Below are 19,691 nucleotides of genomic sequence, written 5' to 3'. Positions count from 1 at the left end.
GATCTTAAAAATATCTAAGGAAAGAGATTCCACCACCTCCCTAGGTAACGCATTCCAGTGTTTCACCACCCTCCTAGTGAAAACATTTTTCCTAATATCCAACCTAAACCTCCCCCACTGCAACTTGAGGCCATTACTCCTTGTTCTGTCATCAGCTACCACTGAGAACAGTCTAGAGCCATCCTCTTTGGAACCCCCTTTCAGGTAGTTGAAAGCAGCTATCAAATCCCCCCTCATTCTTCTCTTTCGCAGACTAAACAATCCCAGTTCCCTCAGCCTCTCCTCATAAGTCATGTGTTCCAGTCCCCTAATCATTTTTGTTACCCTCTGCTGGACTCTTTCCATTTTTTCCACATCCTTCTTTTAGTGTGGGGCCCAAAACTGGACACAGTACTCCAGATGAGGCCTCACCAGTGTCGAATAGAGGGGAACAATCACATCCCTCAATCTGCTCGCTATGCCCCTACATATACATCCCAAAATGCCATTGGCCTTCTTGGCAACAAGGGCACACTGTTGACTCATATCCAGCTTCTCATCCACTGTCACCCCTAGGTCCTTCTCTGCAGAACTGCTGCCGAGCCATTCGGTCCCTAGACTGTAGCGATGCATTGGATTCTTTCGTCCTAAGTGCAGGACTCTGCACTTGTCCTTGCTGAACCTCATCAGATTTATTTTGGCCCAATCCTCTAATTTGTCTAGGGCCCTCTGTATCCTATCCCTACCCTCCAGCGTATCTACCTCTCCTCCCAGTTTAGTGTCATCTGCAAACTTGCTGAGGGTGCAATCCACACCATCCTCCAGATCATTTATGAAGATATTGAACAAAACCGGCCCCAGGACCGACGCTTGGGGCACTCCACACTTGATACCGGCTGCCAACTAGACATGGAGCCATTGATCACTACCCGTTGAGCCCGACAACCTAGCCAACTTTCTATCCACCTTATAATCCATTCATCCAGCCCATATTTCTTTAACTTGCTGGCAAGAATACTGTGGGAGACCGTGTCAAAAGCTTTGCTAAAGTCAAGGAACAAAATTGGCAGATAAGACCACTTAGTTTAAGTTAGTCAAGACTTTAAAGAAGACTGAGGAACTCTGGATGACTTAACACACCCAGGTGGTTGGGGATCATTAAAACACAATCTTGAAAAATGCACATTGGATGGAGTAATTTGAAGTACTCATACACATCAGTGGATTCTAAGGAAACTGTAGCCATGCAGGAATAAAATCTGGCAATCACTGTGGACAGCTCATTGAAAAGATTAGGACTATTTAGATTACAGAGAAGACACATAATAGGGCCATGACACAAATTTATTTTAAAAAAATGAAAAGTCCAGAGAATATCATTTGGAGCTCATGTTTATCCTCTCTCATGATACAAGAAAAAGGGACAGCCAATTAAATTAAAAAGATAGCATATTTAATACTGATAAAAAGGAAGGATTTTATAAATGTAACGTAACTAACCTTTGGAAGTCAGTGCCACAAGATATGAAAGAGACTAAGAGCTTAGAAGGATTCAAAAAGGGATTAGTCTTTTACATTGATAATGAAAACATTCACAGTTTCATTTTTGTTTACTAAGGAATATAAAATCTCATTCCTCAGGGAACAGGACAACCATTAACTGCCTGAGGTTAGGAGAAGAATTTGGTACAAGTCATTGTCAGCAACTTGACTAGATGGACCACTAGTCTGAAACAATATGGTGATCCCCATGTTCCTGTGTCAGCACAGATTTGAAAATACTTTCTGGGGAGAATGACTTTCAAATCTTTCTTCAGGTGCATACTCCTTAATCTCATAAATAGACTCATTGAATTTAACAGGACTACTTGCTTGAGTAAAAACTATTTGCATGGATAATGTTTGCTGGAAGAGGCCCTTGGTTTACTTAACATGTGTTGACTGGGAGATCATTCTGCATTAGCAGAACAAGGTACAGAATCACATGGCCTTGTTATTAGAGGGACACAAAATAAATTACAATCTACCAGGGACTCCTCACCAAATAATTTCAAGTTTTCTGTATATATTTTTTTTAAAAAAAACATAAACTGCTCAGTATCACAAGTTGTGACTTAATTCTGAGTAAACTAAAGAAACAGGATTAAAACTGCCACCCCCCTTGCAGCACATGCTTACAAAGTGTGTACTGTAATATATCACGTGAACTGCAGTACAGAAGAGGAAAATACAGGATTGAGGGAAAGCTTATGGTTGGACTTTTTCCTTTAGTTTGTTCAAGAGAAATATTGTATTATAGTGTAGCTAAATATTACTTTCTTTCATGCTTTTGGTGCCAATATGAAACAAATTAACCTACACTGTCACCAATGCCACTGCTAGAAAAAAAGTGTTTATTTCATTTTTTTAGGCAGTATAACTCAATCCCTATTTTGGTGTGTGAAGTGTTACAAGGTTTAGAAATTAACACATTCAAGAAGAAATATTGTAACATCTACAAAGCACCAGTAAATAAAAATCAGACATTAGTTGTGTGGTTGTTTGCACACATTGTTATGGCTCTTTTAGAGTCTCATCAGAGTGTAAGGCTGAACAATTGCTAAGTTAATATGAATATATAAGCTGAAACACTTATGAAGAACTTTACTGTGCTGGAGCACATTTTTATAATTTCATAAATTAAAAAAGAAAACAAAATTCTGCCTGCATTCCCCCCACCCCTTCAGCTACACTGTTCTGGAGACAAGTGTAAATATTCTACAATTAGCACAGACTACATTTAAGAACTTTTCTTTTAGCTCAAAATTTTGCTCTCCATTAGGAATGTTCCATAAAAACTACTTATAAAACAAAGTAGATATAAAATTATCTATAAGTAGCAGAAAGGGATAAAAAAAATAAACAACAAAGAGCAAATGCTCAGATCCTCCAATTCCCATTGGGAGTTAGGTTCGTAAATATCTTTGAGGATCTGGGCCAAAAAAACCTAATTAGATACTAAACAAAGGGGAAAACAACTTTCTAATGTCTCTCACTTTTAACCCTAAATTCCTAGGAACAATCAGAAAGAGACTGTCAAAACCTAAGTAGAGCCTCTACTCAAAAAATGGTTTGAATATTACAAAATATATTAATCCGGAAGAATTCTTGAACTGAAATCAGAATTGCTCACACAAAAAACAAGTTTCTTGTCACTTATGTCATTTACTCAAACACCAGGTCAAAGTTAAGGGATCGATCTGTTAATATCCTAGAAGAAAACAGTTAGAAGAAAATAAACACAAAATAGTTTATCAACTGGCATCAACCACTACTGGACAAAGACAACATATAAAAACAAGCAAGCTTTTCCCAAAAAAGCATTCATTAAGCCTTTATTCAAGAATCCAATGCCTGGCACTGGCCATCTCACGAACTACTGTGGTTGTGGTGAGGCCCTTTTGTCATGAAGATTTACTATCTTACCTGCAGTTCCTTTCTGCAGTAGAGGATTTTTCTGTATAATTACCTGAATTGTCTTCTCTGAGATTCCAGAGGGTGGTTTACATTTCTCCCCGAGGAAGCAATCATGCAGGCTTAAGCAAGGCTCTTGTTCGGTCACCTTTCCAGTCAACATTTTTTGATATGATAAGGGAATTAGTATGGTTATATGAGCTGCAGTGTCACCAGTATCTTCGTCACACTCAAAAGGTGTGGTGTAGTGCTTTCCCAATGTCTGGCCACAGCGAGGGCTTGGGTTTGGCCAAGACGACAGACTCTCAATGCAGATAAAGGGCAGGTGATGAAAATCCATTGGGGAATGATCTTGAGAGTGTGGTGGTTATGGTTTCTGATCCGTTCTTAAGAGAATTTGTTGAAACCATGTGTCAAAGAGGTGCACAGTTTGGAGGTATTCATTGATCCCTAACTACTCATGGAATCCCCCAGGGTACAGATGGTCAAATTATTTCATTTCCTTGCATCATGCTGCATGTTTGCAAGTATTTCTTTCAGAACTGAGCCTCACCACAGCAATTGATGTTTTTGTGACTTCCAGTGTACTCTGCATGGAGCTACCGATCAAGATTTCGGATGAAAAGATATGCCATATGTCAAGGTTCCTTCCTCACTCTGAACTCTAGGGTACAGATGTGGGGACCTGCATGAAAACCTCCTAAGCTTACTCTTACCAGCTTAGGTTAAAACTTCCCCAAGGTACAAACTATTTTACCCTTTGCCCTTGGACTTCCACTGCCACCACCAAACGTTTATCTGGGTTTATTTTATTAGGAAAGCATTGTTTGGAAATGTCTTTCCCCCCAAAATCCTCCCAAAAATTGCACCCCACTTCCTTGGGATAGTTTGATAAAAATCCTCACCAATTTGGACAGGTGACCAGTCATAAATATAAAGGGAAGGGTAAACACCTTTAAAATCCCTCCTGGCCAGAGGAAAAATCCTTTCACCTGTAAAGGGTTAAGAAGCTAGGATAACCTTGCTGGCACCTGACCAAAATGACCAATGAGGAGACAAGATACTTTCAAAAGCTGGGAGGAGGGAGAAAAACAAAGGGTCTATGTCTGTCTGTGTGATGCTTTTGCTGGGGACAGAACAGGAATGGAGTCTTAGAACTTAGTAAGTAATCTAGCTAGATATGCATTAGATTATGATTTCTTTTGATGGCTGAGAAAATAAGCTGTGCTGAATAGAATGGATATTCCTGTCTGTGTGTCTTTTTGTAACTTAAGGTTTTGCCTAGAGGGATTCTCTATGTTTTGAATCTAATTACCCTGTAAGGTATTTACCATCCTGATTTTACAGAGGTGATTCTTTTTTACTGTTTCTTCTATTAAAATTCTTCTTTCCAAGAACTGAATGCTTTTTCATTGATCTTAAGATCCAAGGGTTTGGGTCTGTGGTCACCTATGCAAATTGGTGAGAATTTTTACCAAACCTTCCCCAGGAAGTGGGGTGCAAGGGTTGGGAGGATTTTTGGGGGAAAGACGTTTCCAAACAATGCTTTCCTAATAAAAATAAACCTTGACATGACCACAGACCCAAACCCTTGGATCTTAAGAACAATGAAAAAAAGCATTCAGGTCTTACAAGAAGAATTTTAATAGAAGAAACAGTAAAAAAGAAGTAACAATAAAAAGAATCCCCTCTGTAAAATCAGGAAGGTAAATACCTTACAGGGTAATTAGATTCAAAACATAGAGAATCCAGCTTCTTTTTTTAAAACAAGTACAAGAACAGAATATTCTTTGTTCAAATTAGATATGGGGTGCTGTCAAAAAAATGGATCTGTTTCCCAAAGTTTGGAGAGTGTGAAATTCACATCCAGTGTTCTAATTTGGTCTGAACTCTAAATCTTTCCAATTTCTATAAAACTTAATCCATAGCACTGAGAGGATGAGTATCCCATATTGTCATGAGGTATGAAGGATGAGCAATATACCCTCAGAAACTGCCCATTTCAACGAACCCACCTCTTTCCACATACACAAAGGTCATCGTTCGCTTCCAGCTCCACCCTTGCACTCCTTCCATCTCTCTCCAAAAGTGTCTTGCTATCCTCCTCGCTTGTGAGCATTCAAAGTGCCCTCAGAAATGCAGCAGGGAGAGTGCCTCCTGCTCCCCTCCACTATTTCCTCACTGCCAACCAGCCTCCTGGATATATTGGAGAGAGATGGTGGGACTCATTGGAAAAGTAGGCCAAGAAAGCAGAGATAATTGCCAGTAGGGACAAGGCAGGACCAGCTGAAATAAGACTTCCAGCATAACTCTGCCTCTTTCTTTATAGAGTCTGGCACAGATCAGCGGGTTCAGAAATTTGTCAACCCCACCAGGAAACATTAGTCTGAAAATCAGTCTTTTTCTTAAGGGTTAAAGGAAATTCATAATCCACAGCAGTACATGTTTGTCTATAGTTTATATGTGATGTATCAGTTTTTCTCTCTCTTCAGAGCACCTCATTTTATTTCTCCTGCAGAAATGCTTCAGACTCATTCTAACTTTGACTTTAAGAAATATGATTCCAGCTGGTATTTTTGATAACTTCTAAAGTGAGCTAAAACTTTCATTTTTATCAGGCAGATTTATACTCAGCCACTCATATGCCCTGGGAGAACAAGTCAGGAGGATTATGTTGTTGAATCAAATGAATGTAATGGAATTGGAAATTTTCAATTTAAATTTTTTCAGAGCAATCCCAGAACATAAATGTAACTAATTGTTAATATTCAAATTGCCATTTTTTCAAAAGTGTACTTTCAATTAGTTTTGCAAATGTATATTAATTTACATAAATTAACGAAAAGAGCGATAGGAGATGATATGCAGGGAGGATATCAAACATGACACTGAAAAACCAGTCAGTTAAAATTTTAAAGGAGAGCAACAGATGCATCTTTTAAAATATACTTGTACCCACTGCACCTACAGAACCTTTCACTGACACATGAAAAAATCTATTTATTGCACAAACTGACATTTATGCACAATTGCCTGCTTTGTTTGTCCAAATGCTTGCTTGTGCACAGAAATGTAAATTCACCAAAGAGGTGTACACATATTTCTGCAGTTGCTTCCATCGAAATCTTATTATCAAAATGGTATTTGTGCTAACAATGATCCCCTCTAAAATATTTGTTTTATACTTCACATATAGAGCTTCAAACAGGCAATTATTATTAACATGTAGAAAAACATAGTTTATAATCTGAAGACTTTATTCAATTCAAGAGTATAACAAAAACTGCTAATCAATCAACAGAATAAACCAAAATTGTGTCAAAGGTACTTTTAATGAAACTAATGAACACTATAAAGCATGTGCTGTATGACAAACTGCTATATCTATACCATCTGTCTATTTGTCTTTTCACCATATGTCTCTATATTAACTGCTAATAACTTTTTAAATATGCATCATCTGCTCTGCAAAAAGCATGTACTGCTTTTACTAAGTAGGTAAGCACAAGGATGTAAATGACTCTCTTCAGTTATCAGTTACATATTTTACCCTTGAATTAATTGATCTTGTGAGATATTTAGTTAACATGATACTATAGATATGCACAAAGATTATCAGCATCTCTACCTTTCCCCATGGATATAAACTTTTTCTACCTTTTTTCTTAGCTTGGTTGTTAAGCTTCCTTTTCATTTTACATTATTATTCAAATATCTGTGATTGCACAATGCATTCTTCACTGCAGTTACATTTGTAGAAATTCTCAAAGATAAATCCCAGATATTGGTTGCCCTTTATACTAATTTATTCAGAAATTTACTGCTACACTTCTAAAGGCACACTGCACAGAGAAATGCAAGGAAATGTGTTTACTGACAGCAGGTGGCTGAAGGATATGTGACTGAATAAAACAAAAAAGCTAGTTGGTAAAACCTTTCCAAATTTCCTGAATGGCATGCATGTATCTTAGTGTTATAGGTATACATTACTGTTGATAATGTTTTACTACATGTTAATAGAAAATTTGAAGAAATAAAAAGGAATGATAGTGATAATATACAGTCGACATTCTGGTAGAGTGACTGTAGTGGGGTGGCCACTTATTGAGCAGCCCCTTATGGTTAAGTATGACAATACGGGCACCTATGAGCCCCTTTTGTGAGCCCCTTAAACACTGCAGACAGCCTCTGTTACAGCTCGCAGCACGCCCTTTCTAGGGCTGATTTAATATCAATTAAAATTCACACAAACCTCAGAGCCCTTAATCACAAAATAATTCAAACAATCCTTCAATAGGGCCTCAACATAAAGTCCAAAAATCATAATTCAATAGGCCATACTTAGCTGCAGTTCTTCAGCTACACCCAGAGCTCTTTCTCTGTCAACCTGCTCGACCTGAAGATGTCAGTCCCCAAGCAATTTTTGGTTGGAGCTCAGCTCCCTGGCCCTGTTTGCTTTTACTCTCTCTCTCTCTCTTACTCCCTCACACACATTCTTATCCCCAGGCTTTCCAGCCCATGGACATAGTTACAAAATTCAGTACCTCATGCAAAGTCTTTTCATTTTATTCAAGGTTGTTCTTCTTAATTTTGTCAACCTATGAAATAATATTATTTAATATAACAAATATCAGGCAGAGTATGGCAAACTGACTGACACAATTAACATTCATGTTCCCATTGGCCTAGAATACTGAAATTTGGTACATTCTTTCGTCATAGGTTGCTGAGCACCAAAAAATTGAAATCTTAACATTTAACTTTTCCATTAGAGTTGACCCAAAGGTCAATCTTCCTGATGGATTTCAATCATTCAAGCAGTAAAATTTTGAAATATGGGTCTTGTGAACTAGTGATTGCATACACAATAATCACAAATTTGAAACATGACATTTGTGTCATAGGTCACTGAACAGTCATCTGTTTTACTTATTTACCAAAGTTAATTTCTTCCATTAGGCTCCCATTTATGGTCAGAAGCCTCCAAATGGAAATCAGTTGTATTCGTCAGGTTTTATTCAAGAAATGGGTAAACAAATGTAAAACCATAAGTATTTTAAACAAAAAAGATTGCTCATTAAAGAAATAAGGAAAAGAGGATATAAACATTGATATATTTGTAAAAAACAAACAAAAAACAATGTGATATTATTTCAATGTGACATCATTTCAAATGTAAAACAATGTAACAGAGTAATTGTGAAAACCAACAAACCATGATAATAGTTTAAGAATTTGTCTTTACCTTTACACATGGGTCTATGATCACTCCATGCAGCAAACACTTCAGCTATCCTCTGACAGGTGATACTTTTTGCCCCCTGCAACACATAGTCTTCATCACAGGAGAACTGTACTGTTGCTCCCAAGCTAAAATCAGAGTGAGGAAAAATGAATATCATGAGGTGTGTCTTACAAATAATGAATACTCTTCTTTCTTAACCAAAATTGTATCAAGTGCCACAGATGTGGGGAACATTGATGGCTCTTAGGCAACAGGAGTTCCATATTGGACACAAAAATCACTTATTGTTTTGTCTGGCAAACATTTCTTAATATAATAGAAGAGAACAGGAGAAAACTAAAAAAGCAACTTTGGGGGCATCCGTTGACTACTATTATTCATGAAATGATGTTAATATTGGCTTCAAAAGGATACTGCTTGTCTGTTTTTCCTATTGGAGGTAACCTTTGGTGCTTCAGACTTATCAGAGAAGGAAACAGGAACCAAACAATGGAAAGCTGACTCAAAAAAAGAAAAAGAGGAAACCTAGCAAGCCACAATATTGTGTTTGTGTTTGTGCTCTTAAAGGTAAAGGTCCCTTCTTGTTTCCATTAAACAAAGAAAACAGGAGTCAAAAACAGCCAGCATGGACCTAATATGGTGTTCTGAAACCACTATCTTGTTCTCTAGAATAAGAGAAGTAGAAAAGGACAAAGACAGTAATTCCTGTCCATACTTTTAATTTTTTTAAAAAAATATTATGAGATATTGGCAGGTTTTTGCTTTATTTTAATTACCAGGAAAACACATATGATAGAAAATAAAATATACCATGTTTATGTGACATTTTCTATTCTATATATTGATAATACCACAATTATTACAAATTATAAATTATTATTTGTATTATTATAGCATCTAGGAGCCTCAGTTATGTTTTACTCACTACTACAGAACAAAAAACTAGTTCATGCCCAGTGGAGCTTACAACATACCGATGTGAAAGTAAACAACATAATGGACTAAATGTCTATTTCCAAATGGTACCCACTGCATTTTTGTTGTCATCTCTTTTTGGTAATACATATAGTGCTCTTTTTAAATAAAGAGTGATATACCATAGTAATTGTCTAAAATTGGTTTAATTTTGTATTGCTCAAGATCATATATTTCATATTAATTTCATTACCCTTGATTTTCAAAAACTATGTTCTTAGATTATAAACTCTGCAGGAAAGAAACATTTTTTTTCTATGTGTTGCACAGTGCCTAAAACAATGGAATCCTGATCCTAACTGGGGCTTCTGGGTGCCAGCTTAACATAACTATTTAAAAGCAACAACAGTACTAATGGCACATTTAATTATAACTCCGATGCAGTAAGGTATTTAAGACCCACTGACTTCAAAGAACAAATTGGCTGCTTAAAATTACATACATGCGTAAGTACCTTCTTTAATAATTGCACTCTCTGGGTCAATGAAATCTTAAAATACTAAACATATAACCCACCATGTACTTTCCACCTCCGCACTATTACACACAATACATGTTTTCTTTCAAAAAGGTTTTATTGTATCTCGATACATTCATTATTATTGTACCAGCAGCTTTGCAAACTCTTTACTCCCCACCTCCCATATTCAACAGTAGTAAGGCAGAGGAGTAATCTTTGGTTATGAAACACATTCTGATATGTTTTACAAAATATTTGTTGCCATCTAATTTATGGTAGCTTCCCAGGGCTGCCTGATAAGCCACAGCGTGGCCTGAAATCTTCAGAATTGCATGCTGGGGCCTTGCCTCTGGCATGCCCCACCAGCCCCCAGCCCTGCCCCTAGCATGCCAGAACTTGTGAGAGGGTTCTCAGGAGACAGCCTTACAGCTGTCTTCCATAGTTCCTGCACTGGGGGAATCCTCCGTGGGCAGATATTGGGCTTTTAGGGCTCCTTTATATTGCTCTGAGCCTTTTACCCAGTACAAAGAGGCTGGAGCAGGGGAGAAGAACTCACTCAATCTGCTCGTTTGACTCAACTCTTGTAAATCTAAGTCTGATTCTGCAAGGGTCTGACTGCTCTGAACTCCTGTTGCAGACAATGGAAGTTCAGAGCATTCAGCCCCTTGCAAGATCTGGCCTTTAAAGCGTTATTACTGCATTCCTTATGTGTGCACATATGATTGTTGTAATACGCTTTATTTCTTTATTTCCTGTTTCAATTCAATTGACAGGCAAAAGATCTGGGCGGAGTGGCTGCAAGTGCAGAATGCACAGCTCACACTTTCATTTTCAACTATTGACATTTAAAGTACAAACATGATAGAACTAATCATTAGTGAAGAATTATACCAAAGAAAGGGGAGTGACGCTTGTAGAAAATTAGGATACTTTTCTAATTGTTTTAGGGCCTAACACAACTGGGCCCCGATCCAGTTTGGGGAGTATCACGGGATAGTTCCCCATCACGGGCACTAGTGCCTAGTGGTCAGCCCCTCTTTCCCCTGCCCTCCCTGCTCCGAAATGGCCCTAATAGATATAAGGATCCTGTTAAGGAATGGCTCTCAGGGAAGAAATCCTGATACTGTACATTTAAGGGACCAAAGCCTTGCAGAGAGGACAGGACAAGGCTCCCCTTCCACCGAACCAGCTGAGAAGCATTTGGAGAAAGGAAACAGCTCAAAAGCTGCCTCCCTCCATCACAGCAGGCAGCCAGAGAGAAGACTGGCCTTTTGAACCCTCCAGATGGAAAAGGCTAATTAGACAGGGTGTTCAGCTGAAGAGAACTGGCACAACCTCAGCTCCAGTAAGAGGGCTGGAGGTGGAACTTCCACTTGAAGAAGGATAAGACTGATTAACCTAAGGCAAAGAGGCCTGAGAGATAACCTTGCTTCTGTGAGAGGGCTGAGAGGGAACTCCTGTTTGAAGGAGGGAGATATTGCTTGACACTACATAACTTCCAGCTCCTGAGAAAAAGAGAGGGCTGAAGAAGGGGCTTCTGTTCAAAGGAGGGATAAGATAGACTACTCTATGGCAAGAAGCAACCCAGCTCCAGGAAAGAGGGCTGAAGAGGGAAACTCCTGCTCAGAGAAAGGAAAGACTGACTACTCCCAGGCAAGAGATGAAGTTACTCATCACAGCCCAGTTGCTGCAACAAAGGTTGGGAATAGCTTTGAAGGAGTACCACCATAACCAGCAAAGAAGAAGTAGTGAGGAACCATAGATTCCAGGAGACTCCAGGGACCTGGGGAAGATTTAAGAAGCTGGGCAAAGTTAGAAGCAGCCCAAGGAAAATGGCAGAGGGTTTAAAGCAATAGTTCTTAACCACCTGAACAGTATTCCTGGGCTGGAATCCAGAGGAGAGGATGGCTCAGTTTCCCCTACCCTTCCCCAGACTAGGAGGGAAGGTACAGGCATCAGAAGGAGAAGACGTCAAGTAGCACAGGCCCCAGATGAAGATTGAGGCTCAAAAGCCTCAAAAGCCATTAGACTTTGGGGTTTCCTGTTTCAGAGACTTTTCTGTTAACCCTGGAAAGGGAATAGATTGAGCAGTGACCTGGCTGCTGGGTTAGCCCACATCAAACGACAGGCTGTCATGGCACCAGAATAACTAAAGAGGCTGCTACAATGAGGGAATCCCTGTAACACTGCACCTGGACATCATGAGGTACTCTGGAGGCACAGTAACCAGGAGCTTCTGGGCCATAATTAAACATGAAATAAAAATATTGATGATGATAGATAAACCTAGACAAGCAACCAGAGATAAACTCATGAAAGCAAGATAATAGCTTGATGGACTAGTTCAGAAAGGGCCTTCCATGCATAAGGAGTAGCATGGCAGAAAGCGTGAAGGTGCTTTTGGGAGAGGAGAATAAACAGGTGATCAAGGCTGCTTGGTGAGCGGAGGTGGCAGCAGACAATTCAGCAAGATGCAAGAGTGAATACGAAGGGAGGATCTCTGCTGGTAACAGCCTTGTTGATAAGGACAAGAAGTTTGCAAATTAGGCAGTGGAAGAGAAGAAGCTAGTGTAGGTGGCTCAAAAAGTGGGTGACACAGTCACAACGATGGATCAGGAAGATGATCTTAGCAGTACTATATATGAAGGGACAAACCACTCAAATAGTGAGGTCATGAAAATCTAGACTTATAGATAGGTGAGAGAAGTGGAGATTGGAGTCAAAATCATATGATTTTGAAGATATTATATTTATATACTGGTTTTGAATCATCTCAGAAGATATAATGAAGGATCATATTTTTTCAGAAATCAGGATCACGTAGCAAAAAGAAAAGGAGTACTTGTGGCATCTTAGAGACTAACCAATTTATCTGAGCATAAGCTTTCGTGAGCTAGCTTATGCTCAAATAAATTGGTTAGTCTCTAACGTGCCACAAGTACTCCTTTTCTTTTTGCGAATACAGATTAACATGGCTGCTACTCTGAAACTGGTCATGTAACAGTCAGCCTCAGCTGGCTAGATGAGATTGGAAATTAAATGCTCCTCTACTAACATATATTGATCTTGTAAGTATAAATAGGGTGGGGGAATAGAAAAAATCCATCACAGACAGTGTGAGAGGTGATGAAGGCAGTTATTATGGGGTGGGTGATGAAATACTGTTCTGGAAGAGGAAATGAATAAGCCTGAAAATAGTACACATGGAAGATCAACTTTAAAAGGCTTAAAAAATTCAAATAGATTACATCTAAAAATAAATAAAGAAGCCACTGCAAGGTGTTCTGAACTAGGGAACAAATAAAATCTTGTTAAAACACCTACCATTATAAAGCAAAAAGACGAGATGAATCACGCAGCACAGCCCTAAAACACTAAATTAATCAGATGGCTACTGAACCATTACATACACAGGGAATTCAGAGAGTAATAGAACATTCTATATGTCAGAATTTGTGCAGGATTCACAGGACTTAAAAAGTGTACGGCTTTAAAATATGGCCTGAGAAGTCCTAAAATGCAGCCCTGACCTGCATTTCTCTGTAACTTTATCTGCAAAGGCAAAACGAAGTCTGAATTTCTAGGGAGCACAGTGAACTTCTCTATCCATAAAGAAAGGTGCAAGTAAATATGATTGGGTGCATTTCTTGTTGATTTTCTGAGTTGGTATCAGTGTTGACTTCCTTTTGTTCAAGACGAGATGCAGATGATCAAGGAGACGTAATGTGAACAGAACATGAGAGAGGACGTTCTCTGGACTTGACTTTCTCTAAACAATTGTTGAGGTACAAGAAAATATGAATTCCTCTCTTTTTGAGGTATGCCATGCATTTGGTAAAAATTTGAGGAGCTGAGGACAGATCAAAGAGAAGCACTGTGTGTCAATAGTGGAGACCTGCCACTACAAACCTCAGAAACCTCCTGTGGCTCAGGATAATTGTCACATGGAAATAAGCATCCTGAAGGTCCAGGGCCACAAACCACTCAGTGATTTAACATGGGAAGGACTGATGCTAAGTGACCATACAGAACCTCTCATATGTGATGAATTTGTTGAGGACACATAAATTGAGGATAGATCTCATCCCTCCCTTGGATTTGGGGACCAGGAAATACAAAGAATAGAATCTGTTTCCCTGATGCTGCAGAGGGACCTCCTCTACAGCTCCCAGCACACACGAAATCTAGACCTGCTGAAGGAGCAGTAGCTCATGAGGGTCTCTGAAGAGGAATGGGATGGGAAGGAGGGATCCACAGGAATTGATTGGCATACCCAATCTCAGGGTGCTTAGGACCCATGGGTAGTGCATGCCAAGCACCATAAAAGTGACACAGTCTGTCCCCAAACTGGGGAGATAAGAGGCATGGAGGTCATAGCTGAAATGATGTCCTGGACCAGAAAGTCAAAATGGCTGCCTGCTCAATGTTGATCGAGGACAATCTGTTTGGCTAAAGTTAGACCCAGAGGCTCTCCTCCTCTGTGATCTATGTCCTTTCCTGGAAAAATCCTGCTGTCTAGTAGGGAAGTACAACTTGCTGAACATACTCTGTGAGCAATATTGCTGCTGTTGCAGATACCCCCCAGAATGGCGTCTCCTTCTGGCTGGGGTATAAATTCCCAATGAACATAAAGTAGTCTAGGTCTTGTCATTTTTCTCCAACAACAAAAAACAATCACCAAAAGGCAAGTCCTCTAAGCTCGGATGAAACCTGCAGCTATAGTGGAATTTTGAAACTGTGAAGATGTTCTTATGGCCACAACTAATGCCACAATTCTGGACAAAGCATCTGCCATGTCAACAGGCAACTACAACAAAGTTTTGGCCACTAGATGGCCATCCACAATGAATTCATTAAACTCCTCCCTGGAGGCTTCTGTCAACTTATCTGTGAACTTGGACACAGCACCCAAATTAAGCAAGTCATATATTGATAATAGCACCTCTGGTTTGCTATGCACATCTGTAAAGATGAAATTGTGTAAACCTTTCTCCCCATCAAGTCGAGTTAGACTCTTTGTCCTTGGAGGTGGACTTATATCCTCTCGTCTGAGATCTGTCATTCACCACTGTTACCACTACATGTGGGTTGAAGTCTCTGAGAATTGACTATAGGTGAGAAATTGCTTGAGACCAAGCCTGTAATCTGTTAAACTTTAGACACTAGATAACATGTTTTCTTTTCTTTTTTTTTTTGCAGTGGTGCAAATAGAATTAATATCTTACCAGTACACTGCATGCATGGGAGGGACACAAAGGGGGGGGCACTACCAAAATGCGGGGGCACGTGACCTCCCCACATGACCACTTGCAGGACTCCTCCTCACCTCACCCCCAGGCCAGGGCCCCCGTGCTCTCCCCATCCCCTCCCTGTGATCCATTGCATGTTACCTGGGAGGGGGCTCTGTCCTCCTCCCACTGTGCTGGAGACTTCCGATCCACCGGGCTTTCTGGAATCACAGCAGCGAAAGGAGCAGAACATGAGGCCGCTGGGCAACCCCACACCGGCAGCTCCTCTGGCGCAGCTTACCACCCCCAGCCCTACTACCAGCCCTTCCACACAGCTGCGTCTCTTGATTCTAGTCTGGAGTCTGTACAGTAGTCCCACTGGAGGCTGGGGGTGGGGGGTTGGTACAGCCACACTGGAGAAGCTGCCGGCATGGGACCACTGCTCCTCCAGTGTCTTTCCAGTATAGAGTACTGGCTATAAATATCTTACTGGTACAGCGGACCGCCATACTTGCACCTCTGTTTGTTTGTTCATACCAGTCTTTTTTTCTCTTGCTTAGTATCATTTAAATCTCTGTTTTTTATAAATAAACTTAGTCTTGTTTATCACAAAAAGTCTCAGTGCTGTGTATTAAAGTGAAGTGTGAGTTTTCAACTAATCTAACAGGCTGGTGTGTATGCTGTCTTTATGGAGGCAGCAAACTTAATTTCTGTAAGTGTCACAGTGAGAGAAACTAGACCCTGTACAGCGACTCCATCCCAGAGAGGGCAAACAAATGATCAGCCTCAACTAAGACCCAATACGAGGACAGCAACTGTATTGTGGATGAATGTGTAATTAACTCCTTGGATACTGGAAGAGGCATCATGCTTCCAACTGATACTAGAACAAATGACAGTGCCAGAGCCAAGGCCAGTACCAAGCCTGATCATGAGATCTGTAATACAGATGTTTTTGGTGTCAAAGGTAGTGTTTGCACCAATGAGCTCATCGGTACTAAAAAGGGCATTCGCTGCAACTCTGCACTCTGAGTGCAATCGGTTAGTGCTGAATACAGTGCCAAAGCCCTGCAATCCAACTAGACAGTGCCATGGGCACAATAGAAGAAGATGAGGAAGAAGCCATAGTCACAGAAAGCCCCTGAACTACTGAGGAATCTGTAACAGAAAGGCAGAGCTGGTCTGATGCCACCTGGTATTCCAATGGTGTGGAAATTGTCAGTATCGACACAAAAGTCATAGGTGCCAGACTCAATACATGTCCCATGGCCAATACCAGAATCAATGACACAGTATACATCCAGTGTCAGCATGGTACCTGGGCAGGAGTGGTTAGATGGCCAAGCTCCAGCCTGTTGACCAATCCTCTTAGAAGATGATGTTGAACCTCCCTGATCTCTAGAGGTCTCGGCAGAATAACCAGAGGTGGGTATGTTGGCACCCCAGACAGAGGTATGGGAAGAATATGGAGGTCAAGCAGAAATGAGTACATGTGAAGGAAGTCTGGCGGGAGGTGCAGTCTTAAAATTGGGATTGGGAGATTTGGGCATGAAACGCAGCCTGGAGTGGGAAGTGTGTATGCATGGGATGTGGGAAAGTATTGTTTGAGGGCAGCCTGGAGGCAGGGTCTGGACTGATCTGGATGCGAGAAGAGTGAAGAATCTAGACAGGACAGCATGGTGAGCTACAAAGCAGGGAGAGGAGCTGGAAGGTAATGCAGGGATTAGTGACAAGTTTTGAATAGGATTTCCTCTCCATCTATTCTGTGTTTAAAATGCTGTTTAAACTCCAGATGGACAATGAAGATGAATGTCTTTTAATCTGTGCCCCTTCCACTGAATGATTATTCCCTGCAGTATATTTTCTAGTACTTTGGCCAACACAGTTTTCAATTCTCCAAACAATGGGGCTTCCACAATTGCCTATGGGAAACTGCTCTACATTCTAATAGATCTCAGATAGGATGTTTATTGATATTTTTATCTAAATTACTTGCTCTAAATTTTATCCCACTGTTCCTAGTTATAACCTCCTTTCCATCCCACACCTGTTCATCCTAGTTAAACCGTAAATTACTTTAAAAAACAGTGTTTAGATCACTAGAGACACAAACTTCAATTCCAGATGGCAGTAGATACACATGCACAAGATAATGCCAATATTATAGCTATTTTAAGTAGAACTCTATAGCCACAGTAATATATGGCTCTTGGCAGATCAACCACAAATGCTGAGCCCTGTAGACCATAGGCTCTCAAAACCTGGCTGATTAGATGTTATTCTAACTGGTACTTCTGGGACTAAATTCTATCCCTTTTGTATAATGAACATGTGCAAACATAGTGCCTTCAGAAAGCGTATGCATACATACCGCAGGCTACCACGACAAATGAAAACCATCTAAGTACATGGAATGTATCAGGAAAAAAATCAACTAGTTTTTAGCATTACAATTACTACAGCTGAATCTCTGAAAGTTACCCTGGCAACTGTACAGCTATTGGTAACGTTAGAAAATACAGTCTTCTCACGAGAGAGATTTTCTTCTCTTTTCGGTACTTTAAATTATAAGCATAAAAATAAACTTTCAAAACTACCCACAGATTATTGAGTGCCTGGGGCAGAGGTGCCAATTCCCACATGGCATGGCACTCAGTTTCTCCAATATAGTCTTTGGCGCACTGATTATGGATGTGACTTAACCCTCCAGCCAAGTCACAGAGAGAGTTTTACCATTCTGGGGCAGTGGAGTTCCCAAGTCAAAGTTCAACATAAACCCAAACCGAAAGAATCTTAAATTCTGCTGGGCTCTGCTTTCAGCTGCCTTACTTTCAGATGCAACCCAGCTGCAGCAGCTTGTCTTAATATCCACCTCCAGGTTTTTGGTAAGAAATCAGACCAACACTCTATATTAGGCCTACTCTCTGACAGGGAAGGTCCTAGCAAACCACAAGCTTCAATCAGCTTCTAGTCCCATTGGGGCATCTCACATCACATGGGCAGTGCCAATCTGCTCTCCTTCCCAGTCCATTCTTATGTCATCTGCCTCTCTCATTTTAACTGCCCCCCTACAAGCCTGACAGCTTTTACAGGCGAAGCAGGTCAGAATGAATTCAGAGTAGTGGCAATGGAGTGTGCACACAGTGTTAAATGGATAGTAATCCATTCATATACTTTTTAAATGGTAGCAATATTTCTGGGGGGAAAATCAATAATGAACATTTAAAAATATCTTTTTCACTTGGTGTCTGTTTCGGGTGTCATCAAGATTTATTGTATTTTTTGGTGAGTTCACATCTTGAAATGTAAAAAATAAAATATGTAATTTAAAAGAAAAAAGGAAAATAAAATAATTTCCTGTTCTATGCTCTGATGTCTCACAATATTAGAAAATCTAGTTTATTGAGTTGTACTTCAGAGAAACATCCAGAAATTGAGGATCTATGATTGGGTATACAAATACCACACATTTTTCATAAAAAATTCTGTGTTACGTATACAGAATTTAATCAACTGTAAGATATGTTTTACTCATTAAATAAATAATGGTTTTGCTATTGATATAAGTCAGAATAGCCAACTCAAAGATGACCAAGGATTTTCACATGCTGCGGAATTCTCAGGAGGCTGGTTGTGCCAATTATGCCAGCTTGAAGAAGCAACAGGTAACCAAAATCTGGCACGAACAGGCAAATTGGGGAAGGAGAGGGGGAGAAATAAGTGACCTGATGGAGAATACGGTGTGTGGAGATTCTGAAAAAACAATAATGCTTTTTTTCAGGCACGTGAAATTCAGTTCATCCTCATATGGGTTTTCTTACTACCATCTCAATTCTTATTTTTGATCAACTGTGGCCCTGCATACCCTACCATGGCCATAATTTAGACACATTCTACTGATATAGACACATTCTACTGATACTAACAAAATTAAAATGCAGAAGGAGGGTTCAGAATTGGCTTTAACTTTTTGTGCAGGTCCTCAAATACAATTTTCATTACCCTGTTCTCCTAAATGTAGATCACTCCTGCCTCCTCTGCTGCACTACATGTACCTAAGGTGTTTGGGAAAAGCACGTGAGATTATTGTCTGGAACATCCACAACCTCAAATATCTCATTTATATCAAAAGGGGACCATAGGAATTTCTTGGTCATGGTCTTTTTTTTTCCTTAAGAAAAAAGAGGAGCAGAGCTATTTGTGCTGTAGCCTGGAAATAGTTGCAAACATTATTTCCCTCCCAAGGGACAAATCTTCAAATAATGTAGGACTCTGGCCTTACTGGAGGATTGTATGGGCATTCTGGTAAATTTTAATTCTGATGTATCCAACTAATTAACACAATTGTGAA

The 19,691-nt window shown here is 39.9% G+C and overlaps 1 protein-coding gene across 3 annotated transcripts in view; it reads right to left on the bottom strand.

Moving 5' to 3' along the window:
* CSMD3 (CUB and Sushi multiple domains 3) overlaps positions 1 to 19,691 on the bottom strand; it is a 1,168,908-nt gene that overhangs the window by 682,673 nt on the left and 466,544 nt on the right. For all 3 annotated transcript variants that reach the window (XM_077808852.1, XM_077808853.1, XM_077808854.1), the window contains one exon: positions 8,678 to 8,802. In XM_077808852.1, coding sequence (XP_077664978.1) covers positions 8,678 to 8,802 — 125 coding nt within the window. The remainder of the gene's footprint in view (positions 1 to 8,677; positions 8,803 to 19,691) is intronic.

This window comes from Eretmochelys imbricata, chromosome 2 (assembly GCF_965152235.1).
Source record: "Eretmochelys imbricata isolate rEreImb1 chromosome 2, rEreImb1.hap1, whole genome shotgun sequence".
NCBI classification, from domain to species: domain Eukaryota; kingdom Metazoa; phylum Chordata; order Testudines; family Cheloniidae; genus Eretmochelys; species Eretmochelys imbricata.
The sequence above is the reverse complement of the archived record's forward strand: the minus strand, read 5'-3'. Positions and strand labels throughout refer to the sequence as shown.